General features: G+C 32.7%; 3 protein-coding genes across 4 annotated transcripts; 2 read left to right on the top strand and 1 right to left on the bottom strand.

The window, feature by feature from the left end:
- Nucleotides 1-21318, bottom strand: LOC105344115 (ubiquitin-protein ligase E3B). Of its 2 annotated transcripts, none has more exons than XM_011451753.4 (30): nt 21182-21318; nt 19786-19903; nt 19271-19320; nt 18931-19001; nt 18561-18625; nt 18215-18277; nt 17784-17888; nt 17340-17439; nt 16861-16946; nt 16476-16558; nt 16159-16264; nt 15646-15766; nt 15454-15488; nt 15310-15339; nt 14953-15065; nt 14342-14490; nt 13117-13272; nt 12302-12476; nt 11920-12038; nt 11381-11501; nt 10976-11072; nt 10681-10800; nt 9957-10133; nt 9432-9539; nt 8951-9088; nt 3520-3644; nt 3065-3247; nt 2684-2795; nt 2101-2193; nt 1-1817 (listed from the first exon to the last, which is right to left on the bottom strand). In XM_011451753.4, exons 2-30 carry the CDS (start codon nt 19897-19899, stop codon nt 1626-1628), a joined length of 3207 nt encoding a protein of 1068 aa, XP_011450055.3. In that variant the 5' UTR covers nt 19900-19903; nt 21182-21318; the 3' UTR covers nt 1-1625. The 2 variants fall into 2 exon arrangements, with proteins under 2 accessions (XP_011450055.3, XP_065934787.1); XM_066078715.1 differs by having other exon boundaries at nt 21096-21224.
- Nucleotides 4085-8504, top strand: LOC109620705 (E3 ubiquitin-protein ligase TRIM71). The gene is made up of 2 exons (XM_020073638.3): nt 4085-4989; nt 5657-8504. The coding sequence occupies exon 2, from the start codon at nt 5659-5661 to the stop codon at nt 7207-7209; it is 1551 nt and encodes a 516-aa protein (XP_019929197.3). The 5' UTR covers nt 4085-4989; nt 5657-5658; the 3' UTR covers nt 7210-8504.
- LOC105344113 (NADH-ubiquinone oxidoreductase subunit 8) lies at nt 21228-26814 on the top strand. The gene is made up of 6 exons (XM_011451750.4): nt 21228-21359; nt 22282-22350; nt 22786-22875; nt 24092-24264; nt 24506-24634; nt 26574-26814. The coding sequence occupies exons 1-6, from the start codon at nt 21323-21325 to the stop codon at nt 26703-26705; spliced, it is 630 nt and encodes a 209-aa protein (XP_011450052.2). The 5' UTR covers nt 21228-21322; the 3' UTR covers nt 26706-26814.

Raw genomic sequence — 26814 nt, forward strand, 5'->3', positions numbered from 1 at the left:
GAAATGCATTTCAAGAAAAGAAAAAATGCTTCACAAAAATTGAGAGAAAATGCTTGCAGTGTTTATATCATGGTTATAGTAAATTCTCACCACCAGGGTTTCCTTGGAGAACCTTTTAAAATTATAACTAATAATAGAAAATGAAATAAAAATTATGGAAAATTATTTACACATCAAGCAAATTGATGAACTAAAATATGAAATGCAAAGATAATGATTGACATTAAAACTTAACAAAATTTCTGTGTATTAGATATATTGTACACGATTCTACCTGTATATAAATTAATGTAACATTTTGGTCCGCAGAATGATAATATATACAATGTACATGTACATATAAAGACACTGAATGTAACATGCAAGACAACTGCATATGACACATTGCAATTTTCCAACAACAAAAAAAAGACAATGGAACAACATTGTAAGATCACATTTGTTTAATTCCACAACAATTATTTACTGTAGATTTTTACGTGAGGAATCAATATCTGTGTAAAACTGCAAAAATCCTGGATTTAAAAATATTGCTTTAATTTTTCTGACAGATGTTAACCATGAAAGTATGATAAAAATTCAGTGTTCATGATTTTACATTCACAAAATTTGATGCAAAAGGGCTGAATTGCAAAATTATCCCTGGTGAATACTGTGGAATCAATTTTATTAGTGGGGTCAATGTTCGTGGGTAGCCAAAATTTTCCTGGTTCATTTGGACGTAATTTCTACGGTAGCAAGTTCTATTGTGTAAATAAATATTATAAACAAAAGCTTGTATATATTACGTTCAAGGGGATGTAAATTCGTGTGCAAGGGCTACCCATGATAGCCACGAACATTGGTCCCCAAAGAACAATGATGATTCCACAGTACTCGTGTAAAAATTGAATTTATAATAATTTGGAAACCAGGATGGTGTAGTCTTATCATTTCTGAGTCTTTTTTGTATCTATGAATGATCTACCAGTAGTCCATGCTAGTTCAGTTCTTTACAATCATACCTATTTGTATGTTACATGTATCTGTTAAATAATTCGCAACTGTACAGCTACGTGTACATTTTTCAATTACATCTAAGTCACTGTTAGAAACAGTTTTACTGACAATGACAATATGATATCACAGACAACAAAATACATATAGTAAAAACATGCATCACCGCCATTGATGGAGATGGTTTTCTGAATCTTATTGTTGAAATTCTCAGTAAATTGAAGATAAGTAGAAAAAAAACTTTATAATTAATTTTTAACTTTGACGTTTTTACTTTGAATCTTCTTTTGTATGCTATTTAAATAAAAGTTATTCATTCAAAAAGTTGACCAGTTTATATTGGCATATGGTTATAGCACTCTTCTTGGTCTTTATGCTTAAGCTCTAGCCAACCTTAAAATTGTGCAGCATGAAAAACCACACAAAAAAACATAGTGCATAATCATAGCATTCGGCTCACATTGGACCATTAAATGACAATAAAATCTTTCATGCAACTCTCTTTGTTTTGACTTTGTTCCTCTAGAGATCAAGATGAAAGATTTAAACAATGCTGCAAACTGGGGAAAAACAAGGCCTGAATTCTGTGTCAATGACTGACATGTGACTAGCACTTGGGTGTGGGACACTCAGGAGAGTTCAAACCCAGTGTTGGAGGAGATTGCATATCTCAATTTGTCTCTGAGGGTGGATTTCTTCTGATAATTTGGCAGCTTCAGGAGGTTGAAGCATGTTGAAGAAGTTGGGAGGCGCCCAATGGGGTCTTTTTTCTTTAGATTAAAGAATCCCTTCAGAACACTCCCAACTGTGTCTCCTGTATCCTGGAAGGCAACAGAACAGATTATTTTTTATGCAAATTCTTGTTAAAAAGTTAAATTGAAAGACTTTTACTTGTGCCTTATTTCAATGGCAATAATTTTTCTTTCGGCACAAGTACAACCGTAATGCTCTGTTGAAAAAAAAAATTAATTGGTTCTCATACGAATTGATTAACCTTTAAGGTATCTTTTCCCAATAAAAAGGACAATCATTTTTAATACCTGATCTCTCAAGTTATCAGGTAATGTTTTTAATCTCTAAGTTAGCCTAAAACAGCTTTAATACCTGATCATCACTGACTTCCACACAGCGAACAGAAAATGGTGGTTCCAGGTTGGCAAACCCCAATAACGGTGGTTTAGAGCAACTGGTTACAAACTGAGGGAAAGACAACATTCACGAGTTACAAATTTTGTATACACAATGATTGCAGTTTAAATCTTTGTTTATCAGTTTATTATTTAGATAAAAACCAACTCAGATTCTTGTTACTCCCTTTAATTTGTTGAAGTTAACAAACTCTATTACTTATTAGGTTTGTTACTGACTGACTACAGAAATATATTGGGTTGATCAATCTCATTTCAGTCCAAGGGAAAACAAAAGTAATTAATTATGAAGATAAAAATGTTATCTGGTTTTTTTTAGTCAAAAACATATGACCAAGACATGAAATGGACAAACAGAAAAACGGAAGGATGGAAAATCCCTGCTCCTGGTATATACAGCTCATCAAAGACAAGCATATGGCATATAAAAATCAACTTATCATAAATACATATTAACAACCTGAGAAACTGCTGTTAAAATTGAATATTCATAAGCATAATACATGGAACTTTTAAATGAAAAAAACCCTAAGGAATACCTTAAGAAACAAAGCCCTTTCCTGGGGAGTGAAGTCATTGGTGACAATATCCCACAACCAGCTTATGACTTTATGGCCATTGTGATAACCTCCATAGTATCTGGTGTGACGCCTGTCCAATGGAAGAAAAATGAAATCGAGTTTGAACAATTTATGCACTATTAATTGCAAACCAGATTATCAAATACTTTTTCACACCAATTGAATATGTAAAAACTGGATAACTATTGAACATTTCTTAAAATTTTGAAGTGGAAAGGTCAATTTGACTTACCTGACATGAATTTAAAATTGTTTAACTTTAATTGTTATACATGTATTAAGAGAATAAATATGATTTGTTTTACCCTTATTTTTACTTTGAAATAAATAATAACAAACCTGAGATCTTGAATATCCAGATCAGCATTATCTCCAGATATAAGTTTCTGGAATTCTGGAGCTGAGAACATTAGCAACAAATCTGGATTAATGACAGATCTGAATCCCCTCCTGAAAGCTGCCGTCTGCTCTTTGATTTGTCGATACATTCGGAAATGTGCCATCAGGTGAACATACAGGATTCTACATTTGGTGAAAAAATTATTTCAACATTAAATACTCTACAAGCTATTAGAAGACAGTGTGAATCAAACTCTAATACTGCATTTGTTAAATTGTGGTTTAAATTTAATTTTTTTAACATCATGGTCATCATGCAAAGAAAATCTGTTTGTCATGATTGATTTTATTTATGCATTGTAAAAATCATTTTTGAAACTTTTTACTAAAAATAATTTTAATAAATCTCTAAAAGCCTAACAACCAATTCACATCAACAATAATAAAAGTCTGACTTATTTTCATTGGTGACTGGCATTGCTTTCCCTCCAGGTACAAGTTCATGAGTTTCTAATCTCCCCATACAGTCCTCATCACAGGAGAAGGTCAAGTCAAGGTCACCCACATCTCCCTCATAATGCTGCAACAGAAGTATGTACGTGCATGTCCAGTTTTAACACTATTCAAAATTACACTTTCTATCATTTTAATGCTAATGTTGTATGATGATCGAGATTTGACCAATAGTGAGACTTTTCCTATACCTGTAGCTTCCATAAAAATTTATAGCATCTTCTACTTTTGTGAAGAGACGCTTTATAGTGACTGGTCCCAAACCCTATCCCCATTTCTAAATGCTTGATTTGGATTTTAATTATTTGACAGTGCAAAATTCTAATTATTAGCCAATTGTCTACTTGGGAAAATATTTGGTCCATCCTCTCATGCACTAAATTTGAGCTTGAATCACAAAAATTTATTGATTTTTTTTTTTAATTTCATAAATCCAAGGACAGAAAGTTCTTTGCTACATGAGTTATAACTTACAGTGCATGTTAAAACAAAAAAAATATTGCTTTCAGTACACAGTATGACATAAAGGCGACTTGAGAACAGGAAATACCAAGTGCTTGTAAGTAACCTCGTTATAGTTCACGTTTAAACAACCATTTACACTTAAAATCCTAAGAGGGAGTTTTGATAGACTGCATAAATATATAAAGGTAAATCAAAGTACTGCAACACATTTAAGATGTCAACATTCCTCAATTGTTAATACATGTTATTGTCAGTTTCTCCCTGCCACTGCACTTGTCTGGTTGTCGATAAATACCAATTGTTGTATTTACATGTTTATTTACATATTTACAATATACTATGAAACAATTCCCCACAATCTATCCTTTTCAAATCCTAATTTTTCTCTCCTCTTTACCTATAGTCAGTATTGTTAACAAAATTTAGACTGGGTTGTAATGCTACAATTTTTATATGGATAATGTACCATTCCATACCAAGACTGTTTATTTCTCCTTATAGATCCATTATGGGACAGTCAAATTGCTCTCATGCATCAAACATATCTTAGTTTGAAGTTTGATGAAAAAATTCTCAACTTTTTAAACTGTTTTAAACACCTAGCTAAAGGCTTAAATGGACAGACAGCTAAAGAAAGACTTGACAAACACTATGTGCCCTGGTCATATATGTGGGTTGGCATAAACACTGAATACCGTACTAATTTCCTTAAAAAACTGAGAAAACCATCTTATTACACCATGTACACTGACTCAATTCAATCATGTGAGCAGCTATTTATAGATAGATGGTTATACATACAGTTTTGGAAAATCATAACAAATAGTGTATAAGTATACAAGGAAGTTACTAGTTTTGCTGATCACATGCTTCGTTACATTGGAGCAAAGAACCGATAATCCACAGATTTAGTGTTTTACTGATAAGAATTTGCAAAGACTGAATCAGTAAGTAAACATTAGATTTTTCATGTTATTTTCATGTTATTACAGTCCCTGAAATGCTCTACTTTCCCATTTTTTCATGTATTGATAAAGCGTTCACATTGCGTTCATCGTTAGTTCACCGTTCACTTTGCACTTTGTTTGCGCTCTGCATTCGCTCATCGATCACCGTTCATTAGCGTTCACCAAATTCTGTTTCGCATGCGCTCACCATACGCTCAGAGGGCGCTCACCGTTCACTCATAGTGCGCTCTCCGGACGCTCAGGGTGCCCTCACTGATTACATACCATTCAAGTGGGAAAGTCAAACATTTAAGGGACTGTCCACTGTTAAAATTCCAGTTTTTACAATGAAATGTTCATAAAAAACAATCTTATCATAAAATAGATTTTTATTTTATTTAATGAATTTAATTACTAGTACTGTAGCATATGATCAACATTATTTACCATGAATAAAAACATTTTCAATTAAATGTTTTTACTCATGGTAAATAATGTTGATCATATGCTACGTGTGTAGTACTAGTAATTAAATTCATCAAATAAAATAAAAATTGATGCAGTTATGCACAAGTATGCACAAACAGGAAATATTAAAGCAATTTTCATTGACCTTGATGTAGAGAGGAAAATAAATAAATGTCCATTGTTAATTTTTACTTGGTAGATATGGGTACTCCACAATATGCTCTGATTTGTGATACCTGTCGGGAAAACAGGACTCTTACCAGCTACTGCGTAGATTGTCATGGAAGTATGTGTATAGAATGCACGAAAAACCATCAAACACTGTATGCAGACCATATCAGTCTGCCCATGGCAGAGTCAAAATGTCCAGACCACCTTAAATTTTATTCAGTGCACTGCAAAATGTGTGATAAGCCAATTTGCAGAGAGTGCTTAACTGGTTTCCATAATGGTCACAAGTATTCTGATATGAATGTGGCCAAACAAGAGAAATTGAATGAAGTGAAAACGTACATGAAAAATCTACATGAGAACATTTGTCCTCTGTACCAGTCCACAGAGGATCAAGGCAAAAGGCAACTGGATGATTACGCTTCAGAAATAGAGATGGTTAAAATCATAATTAATGAACAAAGAGAGAAATTAAAGTCAAAGATTGATGAATTGTGCAACTCCATAATATATTCAGTTGAAACAACTCTTGATGCCCACAGTGATCAGTTAAAGAAAGAATTGAGCAGCATAGTAGATGGAAAAACCAAAATCGAAAATGAAATTAAAAAATGTAAGGACTTGACAGAAAAAGGAATTCTGGAGATAAAGGAATTTCTGGAAACTCTGCCTCACTTACAGGACATATCAGACAGACCCCCAGCTTTGTCAAAACCAGTTCCTTCCAAATTTTTCCCGGCAGAAATATCAGAGATAGCCTTGAAGCAAATGATTGGCAGTGTTTTGCTGGTTAGGGTTCACAACAGTTTCACCTGTAAGATGCCTGTGTCATACGTCCAAGCCTGTTTGGCGAATGAGGTTTGGGTTAATTTCGAAGACGAAAAGAAGCTCACCAAATATTCCTATCAACAAAACACTAAAATGGCCATAGAAAAGGAATCCTTAAAACTGGATTTTAAACCCGAATGTTTTCTTTTGCTGAAAGGGGATTGTCTTTTGGCCTCTGATAGGTTTAACCACTGCATTTGGAAAATTGACAAAAAGAGAAAACCACAGTCCTTCATCAAAATGTCCCCAAACAATCCAAAGGGACTGTGTCTGAACAACAGGCAAGAACTTGTTGTATGTCTCTCTGGGCTGACAGGTTGTCTCAGAGTCTACCAAAATGAAAAAACTTACAGAGAGATTGGAAATGATGTACTAAATGCTCCAAGAAGAGTTGCACAAAATGGAGATGAAAATTACATTGTATTGGATGATCATCTTCAGTCTCACTTTGTGGTTGCCATAGATCCAAAAGGAAATTGCAAGTGGAAATTTGATGGCCTTGAAGAAAAAAAACTGACATTTTCCCCTAAGAGTGTCTGTTGCGATTCTCTTCAGAACATCATTGTGTCTGACTTTGGAAACCATTCGATTCTGCTTTTGGACAAAAATGGAAAGTTCCTGATGAATCTTCTATGCAGCAGATATGGTTTATGGAGCCCCCAGGGCATGTGTCTGGACAGCGAGGGGAAACTTTGGGTGGGGCAAGGAAAGGATGGGATGGGAGAGTGTCATGTTGTGCAATACATAAAATAATGAACTTTTATCCAGTGAAAACATTGTGCAATGCTTACATTTTATTTAAATTGGTATCTTCATAGAGAGAAGACAGTGTATATATAAGTGCAGTAAATTGCTTGTACATGTAGTAAGAAAAGGTAGGCTAGGAAACAGTTAAGACTGCAAAATAAAAATACCAACTTATTAATTAGGGTCAGAGGTGACCTATTTTCCATTTCTTCTTTTTTTCCTATCTCAACAAGATTTCTACTATTAGAAGTAAATCTATAATTATACTGTCATGTTATATGATACCTTTTTTTTTAAAATTTAGATATAAAGTGTTCAATTGAAAATATATGCATGCAATATGACTTTATCTAAAAGCATTCAAATGCATTTTGCATGCTATTTTAAGGATGATTCTAAATATTCTAGCTCCAAAAAGAGCCTGGTAATGTACCCTGAATTTTTGGGAATTAATTAACAGGTTTAAATGTTAATAAATAAGGAATAATAAATCAAGGAAAATATAATAAAACTGAGGAATGTCTCGCATGTCCTTAACTTTTTAAAATCTGATTTCGATTATAAATATATATATTACCGTATACAAAAGGAAATATGAATTTTTTTTGTGTACTTATATAAGTTCAATACTCGAAGAATATATATATATATATATATATATATATATATATATATATATATATATATATATATATATATATATATATATATATATATATATACAAACTAGTGTAAGCATACCAAAATACTCAAATAGTGTCATGATTTAGAAAACTTTCATGATAGTTATTATGTAGAGTGAGTATGCCCTCCATATTTTTGTGAAGGTTTAAGTGTGATAATAAAAGAATACTATGGTTTCATAGATATTCTTTGTACATGATTTTTAGTGGATTTCATTCTTGCTTTGATCCACAAAATTTTATGCTCATTGAAGTGTAATTTCCCATAAACATATTGTTTTGTATCCTTGAAACTGTGATTTTCACTATTATAAATCCATGAAAATTAATGCCTAAGAATATAAATTAAACCACAGCAACAGCTTCTAGCAAATGACCCCCTATACATTTGATGTACTGTAAGGTACCAGGCATTCAGTGCTCATATTTATATCTCTGTATTTACCTGGGTGTGAGAACCTGATCAGATAACTTAACAGTATGAACATGTATTTGTTAATGCAGCTGCAAATGCATTCTGCAAGTTTTACTGATGTATTGGTTACTTAGGAAATATGTATACCGTTGGTCATCTTCTGTGTACATGCTCATGCTTTAATAAAAACATCAGAAAACTTGGAGGTTTTAATCGTTTATATATATCAACATTTTATTTTTTAACACTAACATTCAAACATTTTATGAAAGTATGGGTACTCATAGAAAGTCTGTAGTTGTGACTCTAACATTAGAGACAACTTTGACTACCGGTAATCTTTTCATGTGTCTGGTAAAAAATATTTTACTTATCATAGTTTAGCATGTTGCTTAAGCATCCTTTCATGTAATGTAATAAATCATTTGGTTAATACAAGTTTTTTTTTAAATTTACATTCAAACCCACATGCATTAGCACTTGTAATACAAGTACGCTTGAACCATTTATTGATGATATGTTTCTCTCAGAATTGATGTTCATATTAGTCCAGTCACTGATGAATATTTCAATCAACTTCTTTTTTCAATTTTTCAGTGTAAATCACTCCTAAAAATTTAACGTTTACAGCATTAGAGTGTTACTTTACCTTGGTATAGGAGAGATTTTTGGCTAGCTCCGGGTCCAGTGATGGCAGTTCATCCAGGGGACTGTACATTGTGCTCTGGTTGTGCTGCAGAATCTGGGTGAGGAAAAATGGGGCAAACGGCACATCAACAACTATACCCTGGAAGGAAATCAGAACAATTATAAGCATACAATGATGTAAGGTATATGTTTGACATTCTACAAATGTTACTGAAATCAATCAGAATCAAAAGCATGACAATTTACAAACATATTGTCCATCCAATACATTTCTATGGTAAATATAATGAAAAACTGAATGAAATATGAAAATCAATCTCTTACAGACCCCCCCCCCCCCCCCCAAAAAAAAAAAAAAAAAAAAAAATTTAATTATAGTTGGACCTGAATGTCAAGAAAAACATTAATTCAAAAAAACACCAAAAAAAACCTACCTTTGTGAAAATTATACACTATATATGCAAATGTGATTTTGATCTTACTTCATAAACTGCTTTTGCCAACATCTTTCCAACAAAATCAAACAAGTAAAGATGGTTTTCTTGAATAAAAGATGTGGAGGAGGGGTACAGTTTCTGTTCTGTAGTGACCTAGATTAAGAGATAAAAGAATCAACTACATGATATTATTCCGGTACATGTACGTGAAAAAATTAATGTAACTTAAAAGACATTTCTTCTGGCTTAATCAACATCTTCAACCTTTTTTTGTCATGATACATTAAAGGGACTGAAATATTGCTTTTCTACATTTTTCCTTAAACTTATTAAAAATCTTCCAAAAAAAAATTTAAAAGTGCAAAATAGTATTGGTAAAGTTTTGTCTGTAAGATAATCTTTAAATTGATCATAAAATGCCATTCCAAATTTTGTGTTTAAGTTTTCATAAACAATTTTTAAGAAAAAAGACAAAACATAAAAATTTTTGATTTTTGAAGATTGCAAAAATATGTACAAGGCATCTTCAAAACCTTTTAGCACAGTTCAAGACCTGATAAGTCAACATACCTTGAACAAGCTGAGAGCAGGATCAAACACTTTGGATATTGTTTCCTCCAGAAACTCCTTGAAGACTCCATCTTGGTCAATGCCTGCTTCATCCAGGCCTTGTTCATTGACAAACTTGACACGAATCACTCCTTTCATAGATTGGACTGGAATCTGAGCGAGTTGTCTGTAGCCATCCTTAATTGTAGAAAAAATGCAAATATATGAGCTGAAATTTACACATTCATCATTCTAGAATTTTTCCTCATTGCCCAGTTTTTGTAGTCAGTTATATGTATAATGATTGTACCAGGTATTCAGTCTAAATTTTTTGATATGAATTCAGGTAAATGTTAAGAAATTAATGATTAAACATTAACCATAGTCCAGCATCTTTAAAGAAACATATACATGTACAAACAATATACTGTATATAAGGAAATGTTTGCCGCCGTTTTATTTTCGCCTCTTTCACCTTTGTTAGCAGTGGGCGAATTTAAGAATTGACGAATTCCAATGTCTCAGATTATCTCTCTTTAAACACAACTGTGTCTGAACGAATACAAGATGGGGTGAATTTGCTTGCAAGTGTAGAAGGGCGAAAATTACACAGGGTGAAAATAACCCTGTATACAGTAATGAATAGGCAGACACAATTTTTCCAACAATTTTTTCCTTTCATAATTTGGTTGAATAGGGGTGGAGTACCATGGTATGATAGATTTATCACATGACAGAGACCCACCTCCACCACCCGGCTTCTGTGGACAGTAATCAGTGTGGACTGGGGGGAGATGGCCGCTGATTCTGTCAGTCCCAAACTCTCCTTCTCCATTCTCACTCGAAGTCGAAAAGCTTTCACTCTCTTTATAAACATAAATAAGTTTGAACATCAGATTTAATTTTTCTAGCTTTTATATTAAACATGTATATAAGGTTAGGTCTCATTCTACAGGTCTACATCTTATTTTATTTCTTGGTTTTTCAAAAAATCAAAAGCCTTTCTAAAAAATTTATTTTTAAAGAAAAGAAAATTTTACTTCTGAAAATGGAATGATAAAGGGAGTCTTTTTCATCAACAACCCCATAGCTCTGTCTTTGTCTGTTTCCTTCAAGAAAACACTAGGCTTTACATCCCTGCAAGTGAAATGAATAAAGCATGTCATCTACTGAGAGCAAGACATTAACAATTAACATAATTTTAATTGCTTTATCGATTATTTTAAAATTATCATAATTTGTATACTGGTATACTTTTTAAATGCAATCCCTACGATACTATATGCACACAAATGTATCATAAAGAACATTCAATGTAAACTAAACATTTAAGGGAAAAAGTATTCTGAAGCAATATTCAGTTTATAACTTGCAGTGAATTAGCTGATATAAAAGCTTATATTAAAGGTTTTCATTTTTACTGGTTTTAGTTCTGTTTGACTGACCTGTGAAGCCAGTGATCTTTTTCTGCATATGGCCGCCTACAGTCTCTCTCATACAACAAGAGCAGGAGATTGTGTGCAGCGTTGTATACTTCAGATTCCCCATTCTCCAAAATCTTCAGATCTGTAATGATATAAAACCTTTAAGCTTTAAAGAATTACACACACATGCTTAATGATGCTATTAAAAAATAAAAACATTGTCAAAAAAATTGAGTTGGTATATTGAGGCTATGGTAAAATCACTTCGTTAAGGAGGCTACGTGGTTAGGAAACCATCAGACCTGCGTTAACTTTTAAATATAGTATTTATTGGCCCAAAACTAGTAAATATGTAGTGATATATTTCTAAAGGAGAGAAACATAGCCTAAAAATGGGCCACATCCAACCATCAAGCTCTCTTGAATCTTAATGAATTTTAATTATTACCGGTAAATACAAATATAAGACCAAAGGAAATGTTGGTACATGTTTGTTATATTTGTATCAATAGCATACAAAATAAAGGATGCTTAATTAAATGTTGAAATAAAATATTTACCAATTAGATTGTTCCATGTCACTTTGTACACAAACAGATTGAGGAATTTGCTCATTTTGATGTAATCCTCCAGTGTAAACATTCTACGTTGTTCATACATCTCCATGTCATCCAGTGTTCTGTTTACAAGTAAACATCTTCAATTCATTAATTTAAAAGCCTCTCCTGAATATAAACCTTATTTCAGTAATTTAATAATTTCACTACTCAATCAAAATGTTTAACTTTTATCAAAAATAAAATCTGATTTGCTTTAATCTTAGCATTAAAACCAAACCTTCTGACTCATCTATAACATGCTCCTCTTGAAAATAATCTTAACACACTCATAAAATGGCAAATAAAGTACGTAAAAGCAGTGAGTTTAGCATAAATGACGTACACTATATAATGGGCAGCAGCCTCACAGAACACAGTCAGGAGGCTGAAGACTGGATGTATGACACTGTTGGGTGTCTGGGTTAAAAGGTCAAGGAAAACCTTGAGACCACAGTTAGGGCCAAGGTCACACAGAAACTTCCACAAGGCCGGCAGTAGGATCTTGTTGTAACTCAAACCTACAAGGATATCAAATTCAACATCTTATAGCCTATGTAACTTACTCCTGTCAGCTAGGATATCAGGAAGGAATCAGGCCATGTATCATCATTTTACCAACAAATCTTGCAGTAATGAATGTTAAGATGTGAAATATATTGATGCTCGATAAGATAAATTACTAGGTGTTTAGTCTTTGGCTTCACTTATCAATCAACTGGTAAAAATTAACATCATAAAACCTCACAATTAGCTGAAAAATCCTTATCAATAAGTATCTATTGAAGAATAAGTGTCCACAAGTTGAAGGATAAAAAATTCTAAACATATATTAAGCTACAGATATTCTTTAATGAGATACATTTGCTCTTTGCATTAAATTGACCTAAGCCAAGTGTCTGCCAGTGGGTTAATATCTATAGTGTCATTGACTGACAGACAAGACAGACAGACAGACAAGACAGACAGACGGACAGACGGACAGACGGACAGACACAGACAGACAGACAGACAGACGGACGGACGGACGGACAGACAGACAGACAGACAGACAGACGGACGGACAGACAGACAGACAGACAGACCGACCGACCGACCGACTGACCGACCGACGGACAGACAGACAGACAGACAGACAGAAAGGCAGAAGGACTAACACACCTGACAAAATATCCATCCTGAGCTGGCTGAGTGTGTTCATCATGATCTGATACAAGGCACATGTGTAGCAAGTTGTCTTTGCCAGGGGGGCCTCCAACTTTATCTTTGTGGCAGAAGATTTAGAGGAAGCCTTGTCTATAGCTTTCTTTAGTATATCTGTAAGTATCGGTAAATCAGCTAGATTTTAATTAGGTAGGGAAAACATGTAACTACTGAAGTTTGATAAAATTCATTCCTCAAGATCTTATGAAAAAGTATACCTATAAATAAAACTACATGTAAATATACAAAAAGTAAATCTGTAGATGCCTTACTTTGCAAAAATTAACATTATGATACTAAATAGATATAAATGGACTGAATCTTGGTTAAAACATCAATATGTCCATGAAATAAATGGTATTATTATACCTCAATATGATTATTCTATATAACGCGTTATCTGATTGGTCTAGAAGTCATGTGACATGGCAAACAAAACATCCTGTCTCCCAGGGAATAAATATCATATTCCACCTCTTGGAAATCTCGGGTTTTTCATTCCAAAGGTATGAAACAACTAACATGAGCATACAATGTAGACATCTATGATTATTAAAATCAAAAATATTTAATCATTTTAATTTTATATTAGAAAAACCAATTTACTATCTATGATTTGAGAATTATGAAAGAAAAGTTATACAATAGCATAGAAAATTAAAGAATCATGACATTATTGTTAAATATTAAAAAGTCTAAAAACTATTAGAAATCAACATATTTTGTATAACCATATGTTGTACGGTACAATAAAATGTTTATTGCATGAATGTTCTGGAAATATGAAGATTTATTCCCCCAGAAAAATCAAATTTCCTTCGGGTGATGCTCTCAGGAAATATGATCTTTCTTTAAGGAATAAATCTTCATATTTTCTTCACCGTCATGCAATAAATAAATATTAATGGAAAAACAAATTATCGTTCTACTCTTACAATAATTGATATACTAGAGTTAATTGATATGTTTATATTAAGAAATTTGTGGTTTACGTTCCATACATATAATATAAATGAGATTTTCTATATTAAAAATCAATATGCATAGTCTTGAGTCACTCATAGTTTTGGACGACATACTTTTTACGATACATGTACTCATCAAAATAGTAATGCAGCTAAATGAATAAAATAAAACATAAACTAGGACAACTACAAACATGACCATTGAATTCTATACACACTTTTTGATGGTGAGGGTTCTTTTTTTGTGGCTGCTTGCTCCTTTTCCACTTCAACATAGGTCAAAAGGTCAGAAAACAAGATCTTGATCATCTTTTCAGACCAAAGTAATTTAATCTGCTCTTTCACGTGTGGCATGGCTGCATTTAAGCTAAAAAAAAAAGATTTATGTTCATTTCAGAATTTTGATATATTCAAGATATAACACAAGTGTAATATCCCAATAAGTATGTACTGTATACTGGGAAATATTCACCCCTGTTTCATTTTCGCCCCTTTCGCCCTCGTTGTCAGTGTGCAAATTTAAAACTGGGCGAACTCCAATGTCTCAAAATATCTCTCTTTAAACACAACTGTGTCTGGGTGGATTCCAGATGGGGCAAAACTGTTTGCCAGTGTAGAAGGGCGAAAATTACACAGGGTGAAAATTACACAGGGCGAAAATAACCCTGTATACAGTATTACACTAACATTGTTTTTTATGGTGTCACTTGATCTGATTAGTATGTATATTCCCATGTATGATAAAAGAGTTTAACATCTTTCATGGAATGTATTGATTGTAAGAATATTGAACATAATATTTGTATGAGTATGAAGTGTAAACTGGTACCTCTCATCTGATTTATGTGAGAACCAGCCAATGATAGGATGCCAGTTTGTCAGGTTGGATTTCTTGTTCATCACATATTTCTTGCAGCTCTCAAGTAGGCGGATTACCACAGACTGCAAAAATTTGATTTTTACAAGTAAAAATATTATTTACTATCAATACATGTAATAAAATTATTCTTAAAACTGAGAGAGAGAGAGAGAGAGAGAGAGAGAGAGAGAGAGAGAGAGAGAGAGAGAGAGAGAGACATGATCTTTAACATAAGATATACAGGTAAGATAAAAGTCATTCTTGTGGAGAGGAGATTGTGAAGGAAAAAATTAACATATAAATGTAAATTAATGAAAAAAGAATTACCATAAAACTTTGAGTATTTTCCACCAGTCCCTGGAAAAATCATTTTGAAACTAAAGGTTAAAGGTTGGAATAAGTCAATGCAGACACACAACTATAAGAAACAAAGATAAGTCAAAGATCTTAGCATATTCATTCAATATTCACCTCAAGTTCTGCCATGCCTAAATTAACAAGGTTTGCTGAAAAGCAAAGAAAAAAATACCAATTTATTGAAGTATTAATTTTTAAAAATTGAACTACAGTTACATGTAAATTTTCATTTTTTTCTTCAAGAAAAATCTGGCATCGCTAGTAGTAAAAATAAATGAATAATAACAAATCCAAAAAAAATGTTACCTAGGAGGCAGAGGGCATAGCTTCCTTCCAAGGAATTGAAGATGATCCTGGTGCTCTGTTCATTGGTCAGCAAGTCCAAAGCACGCCTGAAGATACGATGAGTGATGAGGAGGTTCAGGCACTGAAATTAACAAAAACATTTGATAACAATAGTTCAGTCAAAAGATTTTGTATTTTTTTTATCTTTATATCCTTTTTCAACTGCCTAAGTTTTAATAGAATCTCAAACAGACATAGAGATTTCATGTCTTGTTTCTTGGGAATATGATGATTAGCAAGTTGTCATATTTAACTTCACATGTCCTTCTATCCTGTACTTGCTTAATACTGATAAATATGGTGGAACATAAAAAAAAGGACCGATAAACAAATTGGAATTGTAATTTCAGTACACTGCTATATTCTGCAGGGAGTGGTGCAGTAACATTTTATTTGGGTTAATTGACTGCAACTCCCTAGTTTCCTAGGATAACAAGATTACCTCCCCTTGGATGTTCAATAATATAAGATTACCTCCCCTGAGTTGACAGACACATGATGAAGAAGAGCTGGCACAGACATGATGTGAAGGACGAACACTGTCATCAGATTATCAGAGAAGTTGGCAGCAATCAAAGGCCTGAAAAGATTAACAGGGAGAGTGTTAAATTCAACACATCAAAAATACTATTTTTTTTATTGACCTCAATAATACCAAATGATCAGTGATTTATGAATTTGTATAATGAGTTAAATTTTAATCAGAGAGAGAGAGAGAGAGAGAGAGAGAGAGAGAGAGAGAGAGAGAGAGAGAGAGAGAGAGTGGAGTGAGAGAGATAGCTTAAATGTACCTCAGAGAGAGGCTAACAATAGCTGACAGGGTAGCGGAATTGAATAGAATCTTGGTCCTTGATAATCCTTGTGCTAGGAGTCCCTACAAAAGGAATACATTTTCCTGTATTGGAATAGCTCTCTGCTTTATTTGCCATGACTATATAAATCATTTGAAATCTTTTGCAATTCAAATTTTAAAATTATATAGCAATTTAACTGAATTTGATCCGATTATGAAATGTTATTTATTTCCTCATAAAATATGTATGTTTATATTTTAATTAACAGCCAAATATTTACCGGGGTAAATAAAAAGTCAATGTCTTAGAAAGTTGTATAATCTTCAGTGTAATTTTTGTATTTAATTCATTCATCCTAAACCTTTTCTATCTATAATTGTACCTTTAAGACTGGATACAATCCTTTGGTGTTCAGATGGCCCATAATATTGTTACAAAGTTGATTCATCCCTGGTGTTAAAGTCTCTCCTGAAGAAATAACAATTTATTTGTTCAATGTCATTGCAATGTAGTGCTACTTTAAACACACGAGAAAACATAATTATTACATCAAATAAATTACAACAATTGTGTAACAATTTCAAAAATCTGAAGTAATTCATTCTTGTAGCATACTGACAAAACTTTGGGAAAAGTTGAAAACTATTCCAGTTGATCAAAATTTTAGTTGGTCAAGGTATGAGTACCTGGTGATCTTACCCAAGAAGTCCTTTTCATGATTCTGACAGAATATGCATATTTCCAGTAAAATATTTACATACACTCTCTTGCACTAACAAATAGGAAATCTATAACTAGATTGAAAGGACTGAATAGTAAATGACCTTTTGCCTTACATTCAAAATGTTGTTTTCTTTATACCTAGCTTTCCTTTGAGAATCTTCCTGCCTCCTGCACTGGTAAAAGTTATCAGCATTGTTAGATATAGGTTGACTCTCTTCATGTCTGCATGGACCTCAGGCTAAAAACATATTAAGGAGAAAGCATCAGAATCACATACATGTACAACTTTTTAAAAGAACTTGTAAATTCAATGTGAACAGTAATCAGGACTTCAGGGCAAAGGAAAAATGTAGATGAAATAGTTACTCATTTCATATGCATACCATAAATCCTAGCTGCAATAATGTAGCCCTCACCATTTTTTTTCTTTTGAGAGGTACTAGTAACTAGAAAAAGTCAGATTTAAAAAAATCAGAGAGGGCTACGTTATTGCAGCTACATATATCCTCAAATCCTGCGTTAGAAGACATGTTTTTACAATAGTGTAACATATATACAGTTACTTAAAATATAACAACATACCTTTAAGCTCTTGAGAAAAGTGCAGCACTTCCATAAAACCTCTTTGATCTGTGCAATCCATGGGAGGACAACAGTTTTGTTCAACACCAGGTACACATAACAAACCTGGAAAACACATGAATTCAAATATTCCATAAAAAGTATACAACCAGGGTTAAAATCATGGGTCTTCAATTTCAAAATCACTTATGTATTCCGTGTGTGTCTATTTAACTGTCAACAGATGAAACCATGCAATAATCAAAATATTTTGATTTCAGACAGGATTTTTTTTCAAATTAGAACATGCAAATTTCTTAACACACAAGTAATTAATCATCTGTATGATATAGGTACTGCGGTGCTATCATGTTATGAGAAAACAAAACTGAAATAATGTGTGAATTCTTTGATTGATTAAATAAAATCAAACATGTTTACAAATATTTAACCTTCATGTTGTCTGCAGTAATGTCCATGGAAGCTAAAAGGTATCTGCACAGGTAATCAAATTTCTGTAAAAAATAAAAAATTCAGACTTATTGATGAGCTATTAAAGACTGATCTATTACATGTGATCTGAGTCCTCTATATAAGTATCTTTAACCCTCATGGAAAATATGCACAAGTCAGAAAAAGAAACAAATTTATGACCACATTATAATACCACAACATACATGTACACATGTATTAAAAAAATCCATTGTTTTATGTTTGAATCAAACAAAATACAAGTAGATTTTAAATCTTACTCCATGCATGATAGTATTTATCTACCGGTAGTAAATTAAAAAATACCCCTGCATCTTTATCCTTGTTAAAGATGAAGAAAAACTTCTGGATTGCCTTGTATACATCCAATGCTAAAAAAAAAGAACGACATTCAGATTTGGATATACTAATGTTTTCCTTTTTGTGTACAATCATCTTGCTGCGCAAAAAAACTGACATATGTTTCATGTTGAATTACAATATTTTGAGAAAAAAAAAATGAGAAAGGATGTTAATTAGTAAGTACATATATCAAAATTTAATTTAATTAACTTTTTTACAAATCAAGAAGCAAGCTTTCAAATCAGGTGTTTTTGCAGCTCTTGCCAAAATGATATTGCTTTATTTTTCTACAGATGTTAATGATAAAGTTACAAGAACTCATCTGTAAGGTTACCTTGTTTGAGTCTCGGTTTGTACTCAGCCCCGGGATCTGGTGGAATTTGCAGCACATCCCCAATCTCCTTACTAAATGAAAATGTAAAAAGGGAAAAAAAAACATCTTTAAATTTCTTATTAGTTAATATCAGTAAAAGAAATCTTTCTAAAAAAAAAATAATAAAAGGGCAAGGAAATTTCATGTGTACCAGCATATTGGACATACATTAACAAATGTATAATGAGGTTATGACCATTTTTTTGTTCAAAATATACATTTAAAAGTATAATTTGCCTTATGTTGCATGAATAAAAAAAAATTGTCACATCCACATGCTATGGATATTAATATCATTTACCAAATCTCTCTGTGTAATCTTCGCCTGGTAATAAATCCTCGAGCACCAGCCTGAATGAATAAAAAAAAATTACAGAATTTTGCATCATTTGATGCCTGCATGCAGATCTGCCTTTGAAGATAGGAGGACAATCAAATGACACAAACCTAATGTGTACGTCTATCACTTTCTTTAGAAAAAAATAAAGCGACTGATTCGTGTCAATTGATTTTCTTTTTTGTCAAATGTTTTACATCAGACCAATTAGAAATAAATCGAGTCCTCTAATCATTGTCTTAAAAGTAAAATAAAATGGTATAAAATGAAAAATATTATCTCTCCTTTCAATGATGCTCTCTCTATTGTGAGCATGCAGGAGATGTTAATGAAATTTTTCTTAATGTGACCTGTTGAGTATTATATGTATTTACATTCTTATTTCTATAACCTCATTTATCATTTCGTTCTAAATACTTCAAAGTACTACATAATACTACAAATTAAAATTAACATATGCATTTATTGTTAAATCATACTTGTATAACAACGGCTGCATCATGCTTCAGTTTGTCCTGGGCCCTTTCTTCCCTCAGTGCTTTTGTCTGCTCCAGGAATTGATTCTTTTTTGTGTTATCAACTTTGCTGAACATCTTGCTGATAAATTAAGACCATGTGCGTAAAAAAAAAAATTACAATACCCTATTTACTACACAACAGAATAGTTTTAAGTTTAGATTTATTCTTAAAATTATAATTAAAGATGTTGTTTTCCCTGGAGTAAATTTAAAACACACCAAATTTTGTACAGTTACAGTAGAGTGTAGGGTGTTCCGATGGGGCCACTTCGACCCTTGCACTTTCAAAATAGGGTGAAGATGCAAGAGAGCAAAGTTACGTAACTGCAAAAGCGAAGGAACAAAAGTGCGAAGATGCGACTACGAAGCACAAAGTAGCAAAGTGTGCAAAGGTAAAGAAGCAATACTACTATTGCTTATTCGCCTTTGCTACTTCCCACTATTGCTGTCGCAACTTTGCACTTTTGCCTTCGCCTTTTTTTATTGCTTTTAGCTAGTCTCGGTCGATTACATGGAATTTGATGCGAGAATTGTCCTCGCCAAAGGTTTGCCAATTAACCTCAGATATTATTGGTACGCATACACTAGGCCATCATGCTTACTATGATTGTTTATTAATATTTTAATGTGTAATGTGACATATATATAGATATATATATTAACCATTGCTGACTACGCCGTATCATTATATACCGGTACTCCACATAAAATGTAATGCCCACCATAATGTGTACACATGCACATCAGACTGCTGTCACTTACCAGCTGTGTATCATGGTAACATTTTAAATTTATTATGCGGCAGTCCTTGCTCATGCTTAAATCTAGAGGAGGAGAGGGGAATGTTTTTATTACTGTAAAGAGGGATGATCTCGCTTTAGTGAGACTGTCATGCTATAGGGGAATTGTTACCCACCTGTTTAAACAATCAATAGAGAACACGAACATAAAATGGCAAGAGCTTAAGTGCCAAGGCAAAGGAGCGATAGTAGTATCGCTCCTTCGCCTTCGCAACTTCACACTTTTGCCTTTGCATCTTCGCACTTTTGCTCCTTCGCTTCGCAACTTTGCATAATCGCCTTTGCAACTTCGCACTCTTGCATCTTTTCTTCATAGCGAAAGTGCGATGGTCTACGTGGCCCAATCGGAACACCATAAAAATGGGACCAATTTATTGACCAAATGAGTTTTTAATTTCCAAAATCTGGAAAAATGACACAATGCTTTTTGTTAAAATTTGGCATTTAAAATTTTAGAATCTGTAATGTTACCGTGAAAAAGAACAGGATTCTTTCTTTGTACTACGAATATAACAGATGATATCATCAATATGAAATCGAAAAATTTGAAGGCAAACCTAGGTTTTAACAGATCACTGTCCAAGAGATTTTCAGGAAAAGCTTGTTGACAACTAGGCTTTATATGTATTCCGAGCCCGAGGTTTAGCTTAAAGTTCGGGTTTGGTATTTTGATGTAGCTTCGGGTTCTCTGCCAAAAAATGGCAACAAAACTGTTATATTCTCTTGGAACTCGAGGTATGATTAATGCAATATGTTTAACTTGGTGCAATGAATTCACAGTATTATTCTTCCAATATGTATTTTTTTAAATTGTGACCAATTTGCCCATCACCTTGGCAAGGTTTGGGTCCGAATTTTCTCTTCCCCAGGTTACAAAACATAGATCATGTAGATATCTAATCATTTTGAAAAATAAGCTATGCAGTTATTATTTTTCCATTCATTTCATTTAAATCTTTTTCAAAAAATGCATCACATATGAAGATTTTTTTAATTCTATGGAGAATTAAAATGAAAAATTGTACAGTACTGAAATAAAACAACATACGTGCCTGTGTCATCAAATTATTTTTATTTTAAAGTCTGTCCAGGTTACCATTTTCTTCACTTTTTGTTAATTTTCAAACTTGTCTGTGAAAAACAGTTGAAATCAATGGGTGAAAATAATTTTAAGGTATCTTCTTTCACATGTTCCCTCCTTATACCTGGTTAATTCGCAGGAATGGAAATATATGTCATAGAGGGATTTATTATGGGAAAATCTTACATCTTTTAACCATTTAGAAATTCTTAGGACTCTTCTCAGAATTTTTCAACATAGTATCACCCGGGTACTTTTCATGTCATGATAGTAGTATGCAATGCCGTAGACTTTTTATTTTTGGTTGTGTATTGAAACCTGAAGAGATACTGGCAGAGGGGTTATTTAAAACATAAAAACTCAACTTATGATTTTGAAATATAAAGCAAAAGGTGGTAAAAGCAGAAACTTGGAACAGAGTATAATTAACACTTTCTTCATTTGAAGTTGTATAAAGATTGTTAAAAATTAGGAATGCTAGTGCAGATATTTCAATAGTAAGTCTTATCAAGTTCTGAATATAGGGAATATTAGAACCATAAATTATTCTGATATTGATATTATTCATCTCCACAGGCCAGCAATGCAGAATATTTAACCAAGCCACCAGAGCATTCTCTACATCTCAAAACAGAAACAAATATGGTATGTGCATGGCTTAATTATAATTTTTTTTTCAATGAAACTGATTTTGGTTTCCAAAAGTTAGACATTGTACGAAGTTTAATCATTTGAGTCTGAAAGTACCAATTGATATGCTGGTATATATTTAATATACAAATGTATCAGTTTCTATTCCACACCATGATTTTTCACTGATTTTGGCTGAATTTATATACTTATTACCTTTGGTGTATGCTTTTTTTATGGTCACCTTAAACAATGCAGAAATTGAAAATAGGTTCAGAAATTTATATGGCCCGAAATGTCAAGTTTATAGACCACATTGCTCAATTGTCATAGAACTGTGATCAGGTTATGAATGCATGTACATGAATAAGTATAGAGAAAACAAATTGATCAAGATTTTTTTAAGAGTATAATATCTATGGTGAGCTTATTTCTGGTGTTGATTTTCAGTTATTGTATCCAAAAAAGAACCTGAGGTCACATTTGAAGCAATGACAGACAGATTTGTTTTTTATACATTTCTCCAGGAGATTATTGCAGGTAAGTTTAAAAAGTGGTATGTTCAGCAGAGCAGGTGCTTGCTAGTGCTTGCCAAAATTTTGTGTTGTAGGTATAGAGATTATTAGCATGCATGCATTAAATTTTCAAGTACTCACTCCACTAAACACACCTCTGAGTTCTGATCAACTGCAAACTTGCCATATTAACAATCTTCTGTCATGTATAATGTAAATAATAATTACATTTGTAGAGGTGTTTTTTGTTGAATATCAACTGCTAGACAAATAAAAAATACTGTTTTTCCTTACCGGTATTTTATGTTTAAAGTTCAAAATTCTGTGATTCTGCCATTTCTATCAAATTGCAAGAATATAAAATTGTGAGTGCTGAACTTTTGTTATGTTAATATGTAATTCACAACTTTCAGAAGAAATGAAGGCAAGATTTTAAAATCCACTTTGGGATCTTCTCGCAAATTTACACAGATAGTAATTAATTCCTTATGTTTAGTATTAGGAGTCTACAGAACGCCTTGCTATTATAAACTGAAAAACATGATTGAAGTATGTTTTTGCAATTACAGATCCATTTTAACAAGAACTTGGACTTTCATTGGGATTTTACTATCTATAGTTTGCTCACTAAAACAATTAAGCTGTCAAATATTGACGTCCTTTCTTTTCATTTGATAAGAAAAGCTCATTGAATTCATAGCCTGTCAAAATCAAAAAAGTGTTTTCCTCAAGATCTGCTTTGTTGTGTGAAATTAATGCTGTTTTAACTAAAATATACAGCCCTGGATAAAATTGAACAAGTGTCATTGCATTCAATGTATTCATATCTATTAGCCAATGACTAGACAGTCTATACCCACCTTCATCAAAATGGCTGCCCCATCCAGTTTGTTACTTTTTGCCCAAATTCTAAGCTCTTGTTAAAATGGCTCTATACTGTGAAATCATTAGAATTTGTGGTGGCTCAATTTCTGTGGTATTTGTGGGTAGCCCTCACCTATTAATTTACATCCTTGACAAAAATAAATCATGAAATAGTTAGTTTTCTAACTGAAACTGAAAACTGACACATCCACAAAATTTCATCCCCATAAATAAGCAAAAAACCCGCAGTCCACAAAAATTGGACCCCATGATTTCACAGGAAATGCCCCAGGATATGAATATATGTACACATTATAAAAAAAAAATTTCTCTTTGATAAGGTGCAAGAATATTCAATTTCTTGTTTTACTTCATAGGAGGAAGAACTGTACTTGGTATGCTTTTTAAGGAGCCAGCCACTATAAATTATCCTTTTGAAAAGGGCCCCTTGAGTCCACGGTTCAGGGGTGAGCATGCCCTCAGAAGATACCCTTCTGGGGAGGAGAGGTGCATTGCTTGTAAGCTTTGTGAAGCTATTTGCCCTGCTCAGGTATACTTTTTCCTCAAATTTACAAAATGAATGAGATTTTTTAAGCACTATTACAAATGAGTCTCTCACCAAAATTAATTTTAAAAAAAAGCTTCCTATTACAAATAATTTGACAATGCCAATGATGATGTGCACAGTTTAAGCTCACCATAACTTAAAGCTTAAAAAAAAAACAGGAAAATAGTCAGCTCTGTGGCTAAGGTAGAGGAGTGGTTACCTAATGGTACTATTTCTTCTGTAGGCTATTACAATCGAGGCTGAGACCAGAGCTGATGGTAGCAGGAGGACGACACGATATGATATTGACATGACGAAATGTATATATTGTGGCTTCTGTCAGGAAGCATGCCCAGTGGATGCTATTGTTGAGGTGGGTGTTTGTTGTTTGTCATCTCCCAAGAAGGACTTTATATTAATCAATGCGCCAGTGAAAATATGTTCCCAAGGAACAATGAGCCAAAATAGTGCCCACAAAATTTACATGAAAGCATCCTTTCAGAGTGTTGTTTGAAGTTTGATGAAATGGTGATCTCAGGGTTCAAAACAGGGCCACAATAGGAGTTTGAAGATTAACATAGACTTATTCTTTTCCCTCAGTTAAATCGATGTTGAATCATCATTATATAGTGTAGATTTAGGTATATCAAAATAGGAGCCAATGGGTCAGGATTGAGCAAGAGTAGGGAACCAAAGGTTAATATAGGTTAAATTAGGGAAATATCTTGAAAAGCATTCTCCTTCATAACAGCAAGTTGTATAATTTGTGAAATCCTTTAAGTGTATGTTCATTTAATACATTGTAAATTCCAAACTTCTGCTCTTCCTAATGAAGTTGGATGCTCTGGTGAGTTATGTGGTTCATGAGTCATTTTTAACTTCATAAAGTGCATACAATTTATTAGTAAGTTTGGTGAGAAGGAAATAAATATCAGACACTTTTAGGGAAAGAACATTACACTAAGGAAATACCAGTATACATCGCTATTTTCTAATAACAGGTAAAAGTACATTAATTTCTCATATGTACATGTGTTTATTTCTTCTTCAAAAAGAAGAATCAAGTATACAAATTTTACTATCAGTTTTTAAATTTTTACAGGAGATTGTGTAAAAATGTCAAATTTGTTATGTTTCAGGTGAAAAGATTGTTTTGTTATTTTGTAGAAGTGGTAGAAGACATATTTTTCATTTATTTGCTCAATAGCAGTATTTGAGGTGAAAAAATGACACTAATGTTTGCAAAACATTTAATTTAAGACAAAAAATTTCTTAACATTTTCAAATTGGAAATAATTGAGCACAGCTTTGAACAAGTACCGGTAAAATTTTGCAGTCAGTAAATTACCTGGTAGTCTAGAGTAGATTATTCTTTAATGAATATAGTTTCTTCATTCAAGAAAACCGGATTGAAAATCAATGCAAAACTTGCTAAATTTACTTGAAAAAGTTAAATCTATGTCAGTTTTCAATATCAAAAGCATTAAATTTGATTCATTATAGAAATAATTTATTAAAAACTTTACATCTAATATATACAAAATTTAAAGTATGATGCTCATATTGTGGAGTTGTTTTAAGACTCTTAATATGTAGTCTTTTATTGATATTATATATATGATATAATCATATTTAAAAGATTTTTTCAACATTTTGGTGTGGATTTGAGTTAGCGTATTTCTGAATGTGCCTATTACAATACATATGAATGGCATTTAGGTATGTACTTGATTTAGTGGAAGCAGCTTTCCACCAAAAACACTAAAAAGAATACACAGCCAGATGTAATATGTTTACAGCATGTCATGCACATATCATGTAAATAGGTACATTCAGAAATGCTCTAAATCAAATTTCTGCTAACCTGTTGGAAAAAAATCATTTTCCTCCAAATGTTGTACATGAACATGCTAAATATGATTCATTCACAGTATCAACTTCTCTATTTACTATGGACATATCAATTCACAACCGATTAAATTTAGAATTGAAAAATATTAGTTTTTAAAAGACACTTGATCCAAGGCTTGTTATGCAGTGTTATGTAATACTAGTAATAGTTTTCTCTCATGTTCAAACAGAAACATATTGGACTCTGTAGAGAAAAAAAATATTTCAATAGTCAAATGCAGGCTTATAAATTTTAAAGCTATGATTTGAATATCAGTTGGGAATATTTTCTTTAAAAATGGCCAGAGAGAGAGAGAGAGAGAGAGAGAGAGAGAGAGAGAGAGAGAGAGAGAGAGAGCGAGTGAGAGAGAGAGAGAGAAGCAATGGAGGATTGTAACATGCTTGATGTTTATTAATTTCAGGGTCCTAACTTTGAATACTCCACTGAGACGCATGAAGAACTTCTGTACAACAAAGAAAAGCTACTGAGCAATGGAGACAAGTGGGAGGTGGAGATTGCAGCCAACCTGCAGGCAGATTATATGTACAGATAAAGTGTTGAATGGACCAGACACCGTCTTATTATAATGAAAAGATCTTGAGAGAGGCTGCATGTAAATACACGCTTGTTAAATATCATTTAATAAAATACCAAAAAAGAAA

Source organism: Magallana gigas, chromosome 3 (assembly GCF_963853765.1).
Source record: "Magallana gigas chromosome 3, xbMagGiga1.1, whole genome shotgun sequence".
Taxonomy (NCBI): Eukaryota; Metazoa; Mollusca; class Bivalvia; order Ostreida; family Ostreidae; genus Magallana; species Magallana gigas.